This window comes from Heloderma suspectum, chromosome 1, assembly GCF_057233095.1.
Source record: "Heloderma suspectum isolate Gila_16-S chromosome 1, 16-S_ref, whole genome shotgun sequence".
NCBI classification, from domain to species: Eukaryota; Metazoa; Chordata; class Lepidosauria; order Squamata; family Helodermatidae; genus Heloderma; species Heloderma suspectum.
Window position 1 is genome coordinate 194,677,640 of NC_139458.1, and position 15,755 is coordinate 194,693,394.

A 15,755-nucleotide genomic window follows, 5' to 3' on the forward strand; every position below is an offset into this window, starting at 1 on the left:
CAAATGTAAACTGACTCCTGTTAAGATTAATCAAGAGAACTAAAGATGTCGGGGTACCTGTTACGAGTGTCATCTGAATAAGCAGCTTGTAAATTTCCATTCTGCCCTGACAATGTAGTGACAAAAATACAGCAAGAAAATTCTAAACAGTTCAGGATATATAAACACACACACACACATACACACACCCTCTGGGATAAAACTTGTCTAGGAATTCAAAAAAACAAAACAAAGACCCAAACTTTAGTTTGGATCCAGAGATCCATGCAGCTAATGTGGCTGCTGAGAGCTGACTTTCCTGCACCCTTGTCTCCCTGCCAGTCTCCAGAAAGTCCTGAAAATGCTCCCCCCGAGGGTCAGGGGATCCTGCCGAGTGAGGAAGGTGGGCTGTGGTCATGGTGGGACTGCGAAAGAAAGGGGAGATGGCAAAAAATCGTGCAGAGGCATTTTCACCCCCTTCTACTTCAAACCAGCCCCCGCCCCTGTGCTACAGCCCACTTACCCCACTCAGCAGGATCTCCCAACCCTCAGGGGAGCATTTCTAGGGGGCTCAAATTAACTCAAAGGAAAGTGTCATACTGTGTCTGATTGTGCAGGATTAAGCATCGTGCTGGGAGCACTGATGAGGCTCAAGAGCTGTGCATTTCTCCACTGGTCAGCTGAGAGGTTTCGTCGAGGATAAACCATCTGGAGTGATATTAGGGCATCTGAAAGAGCCTAGAACACAAACAAACTAAAAGTAAACAGAGATGTATTGTTTTCAAGCAATAGGAAATAAAGTACAGAAACTATTTTCTAATCTATGTAGTTATTTATCACAGAATTCTCAAGCATCTAATAGTCACATATTCCAGAAAATCAAAATAGAACTTGAACTTTTATCCAATTTTGTATGCAGCAAACTACTATACCTGCATGCACATATACACACACATGTGCGTGCACACTAGTTGGGGCAAAATACATTTTTCTTGATCAGACCTCTGTTCATGGAAACGCCTCATGGAAAGGGAGCAAGGATAGGCGATTTTAGTTTCCCCTTCTTCCTGTAACCTCCTGAAATCTGCTCCAGGGGGCTGAAGCACCCTCCAGAACAGGATGGGAAATGTCATATGAAGTTGCAGAGGAAATTGGCTAACATTGCCTCCCCTTCCCCTCCTGTGCACTAAAGGACTACCGTGGATCCAAACTCATTGGTTATATTGCCTTTTTCTAATTTGTATTACAGTATTTTAAGAGCAAAGAGACAAAAGCCTATATAGTGCATTAAAAAGACTCATGAATAAAAATGGGATGATAATTTGGTCATTTTAGTATTAAAGCAGAATGAACTTGTGAAGTCATTCAGGAGATGAACCAGCTCAAACTGTTCAATTAATCTTGATATTTGTGTCATGATATGCCAGAATCATCACCACCACCAAACAGGCTTTTAAATTATACCACTAAGATTGTTTTAAAAGAAAACCAACCAGAAGAATAAACAAACAACCACATTAACAAAACACGCACACGGATGTTTCTGGAAGATACATGCAGCAGAAGTTTCCTTAGGAGTCAAGACTGCATGCCTATGTTCTGTTCACTTTTGTTTTCACTTTCTATTCCCCTCCCCTATCCCTTGCATGTATATCCAGACTCCTCCTCCTTGTTTAGATCTACTCCATCTCCCCAAATTCTCTATTCATTGACCTTCTCTGTCTTTGCACTCAGAGAGAGGCAAGGCAGAGAGAGAGAGAGAGAGAGAGAGAACGAACACATGTGCTTCTGTACACCACCTGCAGAGCAGAATAAGGCTGATCAGGTTAATTCCCATCTCCATAAACTGCTATTAACATATTCATAGAAAACAATTAGAAGTTGTATAATTAGGATTCATGATTATATCTTTGACCTAGGCTCTTCTTTTACTAATAGTTTTAAGAAAATTTCAAAATCTGATTTAAATTTTAAAAAATCAATTTAAAAAATCATTGATTTTTATCAAGCCTGCTGCCAACCAAGAAACAGTATAGGTTAAAATGACCAGAATGTGGCTGTTGCAACAGCTCCCTTGTTTTAACAGCTTCACTGGCTATTGGTCCATTTCCAAGCAGAGTTCAAATTCCTGGCTATAACCTATAAAGCTCTATTATGCCTTGAGACCAAGCTGAGCACATCCTCTCATATGAGCCTGCCTAGGTTAAGATACTCAGGAGAGGCCCTTCTCTCTGTCTCACCACTCTCAGAGGCACATTTAATGGAACATGAAGAACAGCCTTCTTGGTGGCTGCTCCCAGGGTTTGAAACTCCCTGCCAAGGGAGGCCAGGCTAACTCCATCTGTATCATCCTTCTGCTGGCAAGCAAAGACATTTTTATTCAAACAAGCTTTTGGCATCTAAGGATGGCTTGGGGAATGCTAGGATTGGTAGGACTTTTCTGTCTAAACATGCATAGCATTGTGCCCTAAGTTGATTTTCTGCTGAACTGGGTTTTTCATCTAGTCGGTGTTATTTCTTAATGGTTTGCTTTTGTCTTTTAGTTTTACTCACATTTCATTTCATATGATTTTTATTGGATATGTTTTTAATTGATGAGTTTTAATGTTAGAATTATAACTTTGTTGATTTTTCTGTATTTTATTGTCCACCGCCTTGACCGCTATTTTTAGTGAAAGCCAGGATATAAATTTAATAAATAAAAAGTGGATAACAGTGACCACCATAAATACATATAGGAGGGATAAGGGAGGCATATATTCGTACATTATTAAGTACTAGCGCTTTATAATTAAATATAATGTGTAATTCAAGAATTCAGATACCAAAGAGAAGATACAAATAAGTATAGTATTTCTCATTCACAAAAAAATGGCCACTTACAACTTTTGCCAAGAAGTGAAAGAAAGCTTTATCTGTTTATACAAATACACTAAATGAACAATCTAATTCTTTTAAATCTACACAGAAGGAGGAAAACGTTGAGAAGTTTATTATAGGCTGTTTAGCCTGGAGAGAGATACCTGTTGTCAGCAAAACAGAAAAGTTCACACATACTTTACTATGTGGCACAAATTCCTCCATCATTTTCTTCAAAGGGTTCTCATAATCCACAATCATCTGGCCAAGACGTGGGTATTCCCTATCACTAAAAACAACAAAAGAGATTATGAAAAAGGTGTTCTGTAAAATGACCCAAGTCCCAAACAGCTTCTCATTCATAATGCATTTTACCTTGCTCCATGCGTCATTTCATGAGCATAATTGTACAATCCTATGATGGCCTTCCGTTCTTCAATCCGAGACAGCAATATCATTAGTGTTGTGTAGGTTATGATTAAATCTAGGTAGTTCTTTGTTAAATCAAAGTTTACAGTCTAGAAATGAAATAAAGAGTGCTTACATTGTGAATGTTTTCTAGAGCATGTTTATGATGACAGCTAACTGATCAAAACATCACACAACCATTCTCACCGATTACTCACATCATCTGAGTTTTAATCCTTCATACATTTTATGCATTTGAAACATGTTATGCAAGTTAAAAGGTCTACCAGCACATTTTAAATGTATGGAAGACCTTAAAGGGTCTTCATATTACGTACAGCATACTATATTCTAAATAACCTCTTCCAGATTTTCATGTTAACACCACAATCCTACGCATATCTACTCAGACCTAAGTCCTACTGAATTCAATGGGGCTTACTCCCAGTTAGTGAAGCACTGCAGCCCAAATTGTCTTTTCAGATATTTCCAAATAGTAGATATATATGCAACAGGCCTAATCTCCTAATTATGTTTAATAAATTGTGAGTGAGCTACAGGGTCATTTGTTCCTTTCCTACCTTCATTGCAATTTGAGATTTCATCAGGACTAATATTAAACAAAGCTACAAATGCTATCAATTTATGAAGCCCTAAACCAGCTTTCCCTAACCTGGGTCCCTCCAGATGTTTTAGCCTACAACTCCCATCAGCCCCTGGTAGTTAAAACATCTAGTGAGAGTAGTAGGTTAAATCATGGACTCCACTTGGGAAAGGCTACCCTAAACTGTTTAGGATCTGGGTAATTTTGGGTTCACTTACTCCCACATAACCTTGCCCATTAATTAAGATCTGCCTCAGAGACCCTTTTCCAGGTTCCACTGCTGTCAGAAGTGGGGAGGACAAGTCCCTCTCTGTGGCTGGTGTCCTGACTTTTGAACTCTCTCCTGACACCAAGACTGTTGTCTTGTGGACACCAGGAGAGAACAATTTGTATCCTCCCAGGTCTTTTAGATTCTTTAAAAAAAATTATTTTACCTAGTTACGTTGTTTTTGTGTTTTGCTATGATTTTATTTTTCAAATTTATACTGGAAGCCACTCTGTACTGAAGAGGAGGATATTAAATGCCTAAAAAATAAACCAGAACATTACCTGAGTTAAGGCTCCTTATCGACTTCACACCCTGGCTAGGGATTCTGGTTAAGCAGATGATCAGATTAGTCTTAATTGTAGCAAATATCTACTTCAAAGCATCCCTTGTCTGTGATTAAAACAGGAGGGCAGAAGTAACTTCAAGGGAGGATCATATGATCCTGTGGCCCATTCTCAATCTTTTAACCGAGATTAAGAAACAGATAAGGCCTGTTAGGTCTGCACTTGTCCTAATACACTTAAAACACATTTTAAAAGGGTCCATTTTATTTATGTAGTTAATCATTTTTATCTTAGTTGTGGAGTGCAATCCTATTTTACTTGGGAGTAATTCCCATTATGTCCAATCAGGCTTACCCTCTAGGAAGTGTGTTTAGGATTTCAGCCTTAATTGCTCAATTGAACATTTTTTAAACCCTCACAGACTTACAATATCAAAGAAGACTTGGCAAACGTCAATAGTGTTCAGCAGTTCACAGACATGGTCCTTTGAAACAAAAAAAGAAAGAAAGAAATCTCATTGCTTACCAGAATGTTTACTGGACTTTTATTTCTGAATTTGAAAACAAGCAATAAGATCAATACAAATTTTACAAAATTACATTGTTACATGTTATCAATTAACTTAGGTTAGGAAGTGTTTAATTTTGAAAAATTTAAGATGTGCAGTAAATAGTTTAACCTGCACTTGACAGAAACTTTTTGTGACACCCTATCAACCCCTGCAAGAACAGCTGATCTGTACTATGGGTGTCTTACCTTAAATTCCATAACATCAACAAATGTGAAGTAATACAATGCCAGATTCTTCAGAATCTCTGATTTCTCTTTCTGCAGCTGAGCAAGCTGTTGCTGTAAATTAAACACACACATATACTACACAGTTCTTGGAAACAAATGTATAACTTAAAGAAAGCCAAAGAAGCATATTGCAAGAAGCAAGTGAACCAAGTTTTCCACAGAAATCTAACAATTATCTTCTGCAGTACCAAGGTCCTCATGTTTGGGTATTTAACAAAAAGTCAGCCATGGGACATAATCCTCCCTGCCTTAAGCTCAATGGAGTCCGCCATCCTCCTTCCTAGTGATACAAACACCTATCATAGTGCTGGCAGCATTTTCTATTTCCCCTTCCAGACCTCCTTCTCCAAACCAGGGTATGGCCTGGAGAGGGAGGCTAGATAGGAAGTAGGAAGCCAGCCAGCTTCCTATTCTAGGTAATGAGCAGCACACTGTAGCTGCCTATGTGCATGAGTCAAGAAGGAGGGGAGAGAAAGGAGGGCTCCATTTGGCTTTGTGCAATCCTTCCATGCGTGCCAGAAATGACTGTACCCACATTTTGCATCTAAACATTCCCACTAATAAGCAGCTACAAGCTGGTTAGTATGCATTAGTACCAAACTGTTATACAGACGTGCTAGAGATGGAATTAGAAAATGTTAAAGTGTTGGTTATACGAGTAATTAGCCAAAGCAAAACCATTTATGAGCACAAATCAACATGATGAAAATAAGGACAGATTCCTTGAGGTGGGAAAAGAGGTGACAGCAGAGTTTACAGGTTTTACTACAGAAAAACAATACGCTTTTAAAATTCAGAACTTACCAAAAAGAATATCCAGGCAAAGCCACGTTAAGCATGCAAAATAAAATGTAGATACAAACATAAAATACAGTCACGGTTCTTTAACCAGTCCCATATAACACAATATACATTAAAACACAAGCAACGAAAGAAACGAAGATGAAAAAGAAGCAAGAGGCTAGCGTGTTAGATAGACACTGGTGAGGAAATGGAAGAGAAAAAAACATGAATACAAGAATATTCAGTGGACATAACAGATTGACACATTTTTCAGCAATGTTCAAATGTATTATTCCTACAAAATGCAAACTAATCAGTGGAAAGTGAAAAAAGAATGTTATTTAAAGACTAGTGAAGAAACATCTGGAGAAACAGATCTACCTTACACTTTCTATATTAATTTAAAACATTATTGCATATGTACTTCTTAATGCACAAAGAATGCTTCAGGACATTAACATTACATGTTCACAACACTGTGCTATACGTTATACATAGATAATGACTTTCTTAAGGCCATCCAGTAAACTTCATGGACAATATCACATGTTTGAGATTACATCCTTCCATCCAATGGGTTGTATTCAACGTTAGTCTAACTTAAGTCCCAATCATTTCAGTTAGTCTACTTTAAGTAGGACTCACATTAGATACAACTCTATGTTAACAGAGTGAAAAACTATTACCTCAGTTTCTGTAATTAGTATCACTATAATGAATGTAAACTCCCACTTCATCCATCTTTGAATACATACAACTGGAGGTCGGCACCTAATGCCTATTGTAAACCCCCTCCCATCCTTTTTGTGCTTCTGGTTCAATGCAGTCATCCATTTCTACTTTACATAGATTCACACATCTTATATTGAATCCAAAGAGCAGCTGGAACATTTCCAGTACAAAATAAGCTGAATTCTGTCTCTGCAGACCATGCAGAACAGCTATTTTAACATAGATTGCACTGAATCTTTTAATATAAATTAGGTAAAACGTGCCTGCTGCCTGCAGGCTCCATACCTGGACTGATCTGATACCATAGGATGTTCAAAATATTCTATATATTCAAAGGGAAAGCATCAGTGACAGTATGTTGAAGTCAGTGCAACTTTTGAAAAAAGTGATAGGTACATTTGCAGGGGGGGCTTTAAAGGGCCCAAGAAAAGGAGGGTCAATATGGATCACCAATCTATGCACATATAAGCTCCCATAAGAATCCTTTGTCCTTTCACAGTCACCTTCTTTCCTATGTATCTTAGCAAAAACTCTCAACATATTCTCTCTCTCTCTCTCACTTGTGCCTATATACACACGGACCATACCATTCTAGGCAGATGTAAATAAGAGCAGAAAAATTCAACAAACAGGCCCTGAAAGTTTTTTGTTTTTTTAAGAATCATTTTGAGAATAACAGGTCAGGGTATAAAAAACTAATTCACATTAATGAGTACAGAGTTTTAGGCCGGTTCAGACTATCATTCCAGAGATGGGCCCTCACAATTTCCAGTACAAGGTAACTACTGGATCTTTCCCTCTGGATCCTCATTTCTGGCTTGTATTAAGCCCGAGTTCCCCTTTACATCCAAATCAAGAAACTCTGGCATAATGCCAATTAACAAGACAGGATAATAAGACAGGATCATAATAGGGAATTCTGGGTAGTATCCAATGCTGCCCTTGCACAGGTGGCCCAGGCATGCTGGTGACAGCAAGTGGGCAGCCCCTACCACTGGCAGCTACGATGTACCACTTTTCGGAGGGAAGAGATGCAACAAGCGGAAATGCTCGTTTCTGGAACAGGCAAGTCGTGCCCTTCCGGAAACAAGCAGTTCTGCTCATTCCAGTGCTTCCTCCCAGAAGTGGTACATCACGGCCGCCAGTGGTAGTGGTAGGGCCAGCCGGCATGCTGCCACCGGCATGCCTGGGCCACCAGCGCAAGGGCAGCGTTTGATACTAGCCTTAAACTTAATAAAAGTCAGAAATGAAGGGCTTGAAGTAGTCCATGGCCCTGACACTTGGGGTTTATGAAGCCTGGAACGATCGTCTGGATCGGGTCTTTGTATCTCAGAGCAACAGTGTCTCTCTTTCTGAACTCACTCACACTTAATATTGAAACTCTCTCTTCACCCCTTTCAAATTGACACTGAGAACCCAGGTTTAGAATAAAACAAGTACACTCTTTTACATACCTTCATTTAATGAACAAAAGAGCAGTGGAGTGGGTCAGGAGCTAATCAACCGGTATTATGCAATCTTATTAATATCTTATCGTATGAAACAATGTATCATACAAAATAACGTCTAATATCTGAGGATTTTTCATTATTTAGTAAAGAAATCTTAAGTGTTTATTTTAGTAAAGCTATCGATCTGCTCAATCTTTTACGATTAAGGACACAACCCAATGGGGATGGCCATAAGCCTCAGAACTTGGAGGCTTATGGCCATCCAATGCAGAGTGGGAGGAGCAGCAGAGGCGAGCTTTACCTCTGCGTTCCCCCCACTCTGCATTTTAGCTAGATGGGCAACCTCAGAGAGGGAGCTGCGAGGTTCTTCCATGCCAGCTGTGAGTGGGAAGGGGTGGGGAGCTCAGACTTCTGGGTCCAAGGTTGGAGCAGTATCTCCAATCTGAAGTATCCTATGGCCCCCAGACTCTGTCAAGGGACCACAGGATTGCTCTCTAAGTGTTTTAGTTTTGAACAGGCACCTCCCCCCCCCCCCGAAGATGACACTGGTAGATCCTATAATTAAGGGTGCAATCCTATGCATGTTTAGATAAAAAAAATCCACCCAGCATTCTCCAGCCAGAATGGCTGCCTGGGGAATGCTGGAAGCTATAGGACTTTTCCTTGTCTAAACACGCATAGATTATGCCTTAGATTAAGTATAATTTAAGCTATATCTTTTCTGACCAATGTTACCAATTGATGCCAGACATTACATGCCCCAGCTCTAATACTACTTCAAAGTAGAGGGATACTGAAAACATTAGACACCATTCCAAACAACTCGAAATGGCTCTGTCTGCCATGGCCAAATTTCTTTTTTTAGTAAATGTGTATATTTAAGATATAAAAACGATGTCAGTCATGCTTTTTATCCACAGCATGCTATTATATGCTAGGATCCAGAGAACCATGAAGCCAGTTCTGCGAGTTCAAGGGAGCTTTAAACTTGTTTTTCCTGAAGAACCCTTCATCCCTTTGAAGTACTGCATGGCAGTACTGCTTTTGAAATTAAATCATTTGAGATATGGCTTGGGATCCACTGTTCAAAAAGAACTTGGGCTGAGATGCTGGTCAAATACTGTTATTTGACTATCTACTAGACTGTGGTTAAATATTTAATGAAGTCAAGAATAACTTAGTTTAATAGGCAGTCTTCTTTTGATTCATGCAGCCATCTGGTAACATTGGCAGGAATGAGAGCTCCATGCTCCCTAGCTCTGCAAGAGTATGGTTGCACATAATCACCCCTGCCCCCAGCTCACATTTAGGGGACAGTACTCTGTCTTGCAACTCTTTCCAGAGTGCCTATCCCTGCCCCCCATTAAGCTATATAGCCTAGCTTCTATCAACCATGTGCATAGCTGGGTAGACAAGGATGCATGGACAAATTGCCCCAGGCCCCCACAAAGTTCAGAACCCACAATGTGTTGGTTCATACTGCCTAAGGTAAGTGGACAAGCAGATTATCTAATGAACTAGAAGGTAGAAGCTTGAACAAGTGTTTGGGCCTGCGCAATATCTACAGGGGCAAAACAATTCTGAGCCTAGATGGACCAGTAACCAGGGAAAACTCTCAGCTGATTTCTTTTCTTTCAATCCAAGTTTTTTTTTGCCCTGGGTTTTCCTACTGAATTATAATAAGTAGCTGACTTCTTGGAAGAAGTCTAGTGCATACTATTCTACTCAGATATACAATAACATCAAACTGTTTTTTCACCTTTGACCTTCAGGACAGTTAGCATCAAATAGGAAGACTACTTCCAGAATTCTCTTCAGGTGAGCTGGAGTGAGGCAGTGCTTCGGGGGGGGTGTGTGTGTGTTACAGATGGACTTAAGATCGAATAAGCAACAACCCTGAGTGGGGGGAAGGACTAGGCCCCAACGCTCACAACAAGGAACTTCACCAACCTGCAGCTTATCCCTTTTTAAATTTAGTTCATATAAAATACAATCAACTAGTCTTCAGCTTTTTGTTAATATTAAAAAACACTTGCAAGTGTGCAACAACCATGGAAAAACTGCACATTGATTGTCTTGACTCAAATGTATGTCAAAGGACTGGTAAATCCATTTCCTCAAATATGCATTACCCTAAGAATGCTCAGTTGCATCCCTGTATCAGGCAAGTATACCTTTAGTGAACAAGCTGGTAGAGGATCAACTAAGATCCACCACAGGCCAAGAAAGGTTTAACCACCTTACTATGCTTTCAGCAGAAAGTAAACTTGCTCGGCAAATCTCTTTTGACAAATTAATTGATAAGTCCGCAAAAAATGAAACCAACAAAGAAGTCATTCAAATAAGCTACCTGTTTAAGTAATATATGATTAATTATTATAATAAAGGACTTTGTCTGAATTATGTGAATGTCTGCTCTTAATTTTAGTAATTATAATGAATACTTATAGATACTATGATGACTGATTTCCTGAGATTGTAAGGTATTCCTTTTACATTCCATTGAAGCAGATTTGCCTATCTAGTGAGTTGCATTCATGGTTATTAATGAATTTATGATTACATACTACATGATTACATACTAAACTACATTTAGTAGTACATTTATTACGTAGATATTCTATGTACTTAAACATACTGTTATCTGACAGTAATTGAGGGGGTGCAGAAGGAGGGCCCCATGACTATGTTTAAGAAGGGGTCTGCTCACAGTGCCACAGAGCATAGTGCACTGTGAGCAGGCACTATTTACAAGGCCCATGAAAAAAGTGGCTAAGATCATGTGAGCAAAGCCTCATCATATACACATATAGGCTCTAGTTCTATTTTTGCTCACTAGAGCAAGCATGCTGCCACCCTTTCGCATGTGTAACCCTCCCCCTTCCTTCCAATATTGGATCTCCAGATGTGTACAGGGGTCATCTTGGCAGTTCTACAGCAATCCTCACCCACTCCCCAGCTCTAAGGTTGAAAGGAAGGCTAGCAGCTGGTTGGCTGCTGCACTGCTGTGGAGCCTGGAACAGTTTGAGTATGCAGGGGCCAAACTAGCAAACCCTGGCTACCCATCTCCAAACTAAAAGTGGGGTGTGTGTGTGTGTGTGTGTTGGGGGAGACTAGGGATTGTCCTTGATCTTGCATGAAGATGCAGCATGAAGTTAGTGACAAAGAAAAGAGCAGGGTCCTGGTGACCATTAGTTTTGGCTTGGCTATCAATGCTAAATAAAAATTTTGGACCAGATTACTCACATGGTGGAGGAGGATATGTGAGCTTGAGGCTTGCTCCTATACACTACTGCATGTATAACTACAAGTCTGGGCTGTGTGTCAGCTGGCCCACACAGGGAAGTCATTAGAAGACTATAGGTCACAAGCGTTCAGGAGTCAAGACCCTTGATCAACACCAAGTCTCTTGAATTTGCTGTGGGACAGGAGATGCTTCTGTAAAGCTTCTGAGAGGGACTAAAGAAATATATTTTGAAGCCACGTTGGGTTCCTTGCAGAGGAAAAATGACCAGATATAAACAAAATATATAAAGTAATTGGGATAATTTTCCCAGTTCTTGTTACAATTCTAATGAATTCATTTTGGACAAACATGTAGCCAATATTTGATGGGTTGTTTGACTGGTCAAATGCCAATCCTATCTAAAAACCCACTAGGCTAATGCAAATCCCTTGTGTACTTAAGCATCTTAGAGACCCAGTTTGCACATCGTAGCAGCAAATTATGGGTTATGTAACCCATGATTTCTGGAGTCAAGTGCTGCTTCCATTTTCTGTAAACAACTTCCAGTTGGAGGTTGTGAGCATGATGTGCAAACCTGGACTGTTGGGTAGTTTAGGGGCAAAAATACCCAGCACTTAACCCATGGTTTGTTGTTGGGCATGCCGCACGTCATGCACACTACTTCTGATCAGGTCAAACACAGGTTGTTTACAAAAAGTGGAAGCGGCTCATGCGTGGTGCATGCTCCACCAAATTGTGGGTTAATTAACCTATGGTTTGCTCTTGTGAAATGTGAACTGGACCTCTGAATCACAGCCTTGGAGATGGGGAACAGGGGTGGATTAATCATAAATATGTCAATCTGGGATTGCAAACAGATATTTAAGAAAATGCCAAGTCTTGAGAAGGCTATTTGCACAATATCTAAATAAATAATACTATTGTGCTGAGAGTTATGTTGCCTGAAAAGTTAAACTTTTATTCATGATCCAGTTCACAGGCTTCAAACTCTAATACTAAAACAAAGCTTGGATCTTTAGTGTTAAAGCAAGTCTTTCAAAATGGCCCATTTCCATGCTTAGCTTGAGGGCTTTTAAAAATACACATATAAACCCTATTAGGCTAGTACCTGAGTTTGCTGTAGTTTAAAGCAATTGCTTGTTTAAAATGAAACAATATAATGAAATACCACATTTCCAGGAAACAGTTCAAAGTGGTCAGAATTTGAAATTTGATTTTGTTCTTAAGGAAGCTGTTGTACAAATAATTAATATCAGATACCCAAATAATTTCAGTAAAAGAAACTGAGAAGATCAGAATTAACCACCCCTCCCAAGAATGCTACATCAGCTTTCCCCAACCTGGTACTTTCTAGATGTGTTGGACTGTAAGTGCAAGTATTGTCGAATATTCAGGAAGAAAGGTGAGAAAAGCCCATGTTCAAAATGTGTGACATCCTCAAACATTCCACTATACAAGCACAGCATTTCCAAGAATACCAAGCTATGCCAGGTTCACACGTAATGCTAGGCCAGGATGTTTTCTAGCCTAATTGTTGTTTGTCTGAAAGTCTGAATGCAAGCTAGGCAGCAAAACATGGCGTATTTTTTGTCAACAAACCCCAAATTAAAACAATGGTTTGAAGTTGGTTTAGAAATCCTCGCTTGCTTTAACCATGGTTTGTTGTTATGTGTGAACCCAGAATCCTAGCTTATTCCTCGTTTATTTGTGCCCTGCCCGTGCCTTTCACAAATCCACAGAAGTGCAAATAATGAGCAGTTAAAAAAGGAACTGCTCCTCAGACTAAACTTGTTGATCCCCACCCCCAACTCCTTATCCCTCCTCATTCTTCCTGGTAATGTTCAGAAACACACACACACACACACACACACACCAGAAAACCCCATAGCCCACAAAAACCCCACAGTCTCCAAATACCCACAACAAATCCCACAGAAAACCCCAAATACCCACAAATGTAACCCCACCAAAACTGACACCCCCAATTAAAGGCAAAACATATCTCAGGACAAAACAACAATCACATACAACTGGATAAACCCACAAAGAACCTCACATGCACACATCCAAAAACAGACAGACCCCCCCCCCCCCCCCACACACACACAATGCTACTAGGACACTTGGGATAACTTCTAGTTACTGGCAGAAGAGGCTGAGAGAAAACAAACTAGGATTTGGCCAAACAAGCCATTATTACTTTGCTTATCTGCAAGAATGACTCTGGCTTGTTCAAACCATTAACCTGGTGCACTCCAGATGTTTGGACTACAACTCCCACAATCCCTGACCATTGGCGATGCTATCTAGGGCTTATGGGAGTTGTAGTCACAAACATCTGGAGGGCAACAGGTTGCCTACCCCTAGGTTTAGAATTATGTGCAAAGACAATATTAGTAGCTGCCAGTGAGTTGGGGAAGTTCCTAAAAGGAACTCAAAGAGGCAGACTATCTTCTAGGCTAGGATATAAGAATTAGACTTTATATTTCCACTGTCCTTAACAAGAGTGTAATTTAAGTTAGGATATAGCTGTTGGTAGCACTGACCAAACACAGTAGATGAATTCATTACTTACTTTGCAAAATTTTGCATTTAACAGCAATACAAGCAAAATGCAGTAGTGGCACTAGATATTTCTAAAGGAAAGCAAGGGAGGTTAAGCAGCACTGGAGAGAGCCAGCGTGGTATAGTGGTGAGAGTGTTGGACAGAGACCTGGGAGATCTGGGTTCTAGTCCCCCCTCAGCCATGGAAACTCACTGGGTGACTTTGGGCCAGTCACAGACTCTCAGCCCAGCTTACCCCACAGGGATGTTGTTGTGAGGATAAAATGAAGAGTGGGAGGATTTTGTACACTGCTTTGGGTTCCTTGCAAGTGGAAAAAAGGCAGGTTATAAATGCAATAAATAAATAAGCAAACATTCTTCTGCCAGAAATATAGAAAAACGGTTTTCAAAATCATCTCCCTCTTCTTTTCAAAATCATCTCCCTCTCCTAATAAAAGGGAACAATAGGAGAGGCCTTCGGTAGTGCTATCTTCCTTAGCCCAAGAGATCTAAACCCAACTTGGCTCTAGGCCTTCTCAGCTTCAACATTAGCTTTATTCAGAAATGTTCTCATGACTTAACCCACAAAAGATGAATAAAAATGCCACTGAAACCACACAGTAGCACCATTTAGAATGGGAAATAGTGCAGCCTTTAAGGTAGTCATTTTTCTCACCATTTTAAATTAAGACAAGTTTTCCTCTCTACATGCAGAATGGTAAAAGTGTTGAGATCTGGCCATGGCCTGAAAGACAGATAGTTGCCTTACTAGCAACTATACCTATAGTGAAAAACAAAACAAAACAAAACCCTGATATAACTCATTTTTTCACCTGACCCCCAAAGCCTAGATACCATGTTATCAATCACCTATGCAACTAGTAAAAGAAACAAGCTGCTCTACTAGTCTTATAACACATGCTCCAATCAAGTTAAGCACTTTTCAGCCCCACTGATTATATTATATATATTTAAATATTATATGTTTAAATCTCTGCCACTTAAATCAACAGGACTTCAAGATGCTCAATACTGGTTCAATTATATGCACATAAGACACACGTTAATATTTATTCAGCTGCCCCTTTGGTAAACGCTATTAAGCATTACTAATGTATCAGTGGCAGCTACTTTTTTTTTTTTTTGCACTACAGTTCCTCACTAGCTCAAACTGAAAATTTTGTCCACATACCCTATTTTACTTTTACCTTATGCTAAGTGAACAGAGTATGCAAGAAAGAAATAACTTCACCTTTTCCCATTTGCTAGAACAATTCAACTCTCAAAATTTCTCCCACCTTCTCCTCACAACATGTCACCAATCATGGATCTTTTTCTCATCCACCTTAGGAGTTTTTAGCAATGTGCAGTCAACCAGCAACTAAGGACAACAAGAATTCTGAATAAATATGAAAAAGGAACCACTGTCTTCCCTATTACTACATTGATATATCATGGGCAGTATCTTATTGTGCCCGCGTACCAATGAGATCCACTGCTAATGCAATGGGGACCTAGCAGTTGTTGAAACAACCCAAAAATAATGCAAATGCTCACTTCCTGAATGGGGCAGGTCAGCAGAGCTCACAAAAGGGAACTTGGCTGACTTGTCCTGATCCAGAAACTACTGTTTCCATTCGTTTAAAGGGTTCCTTTACAAAGCACTAACACTCATTTGTGCAAGCGGTGGGTCCCCATGGTGTAATTACAATCAATGAGAGCGCGGTGACCCTGTTGGATACTACCCCATATCAGTTAAAGTAGTTCTATTATCAGGGATAACAAAACTCTAGAAAAA

At 39.8% G+C, this 15,755-nt stretch overlaps 1 protein-coding gene across 4 annotated transcripts in view; it reads right to left on the reverse strand.

Annotated features, from left to right (window-relative positions):
* NCKAP1 (NCK associated protein 1) overlaps positions 1-15,755 on the reverse strand; it is a 73,011-nt gene that overhangs the window by 36,872 nt on the left and 20,384 nt on the right. For 2 of the 4 annotated variants that reach the window (XM_084815352.1, XM_084815341.1), the window contains 5 exons: positions 5,159-5,245; positions 4,830-4,886; positions 3,214-3,356; positions 3,037-3,127; positions 580-717 (listed from right to left, as the gene is read on the reverse strand). In XM_084815352.1, the coding sequence (XP_084671478.1) occupies positions 580-717; positions 3,037-3,127; positions 3,214-3,356; positions 4,830-4,886; positions 5,159-5,245 (516 nt within the window). Of the gene's footprint in view, positions 1-579; positions 718-3,036; positions 3,128-3,213; positions 3,357-4,829; positions 4,887-5,158; positions 5,252-15,755 lie in introns of all 4 variants that reach the window. The other 2 variants (XM_084815331.1, XM_084815321.1) reach the window with 1 other exon arrangement.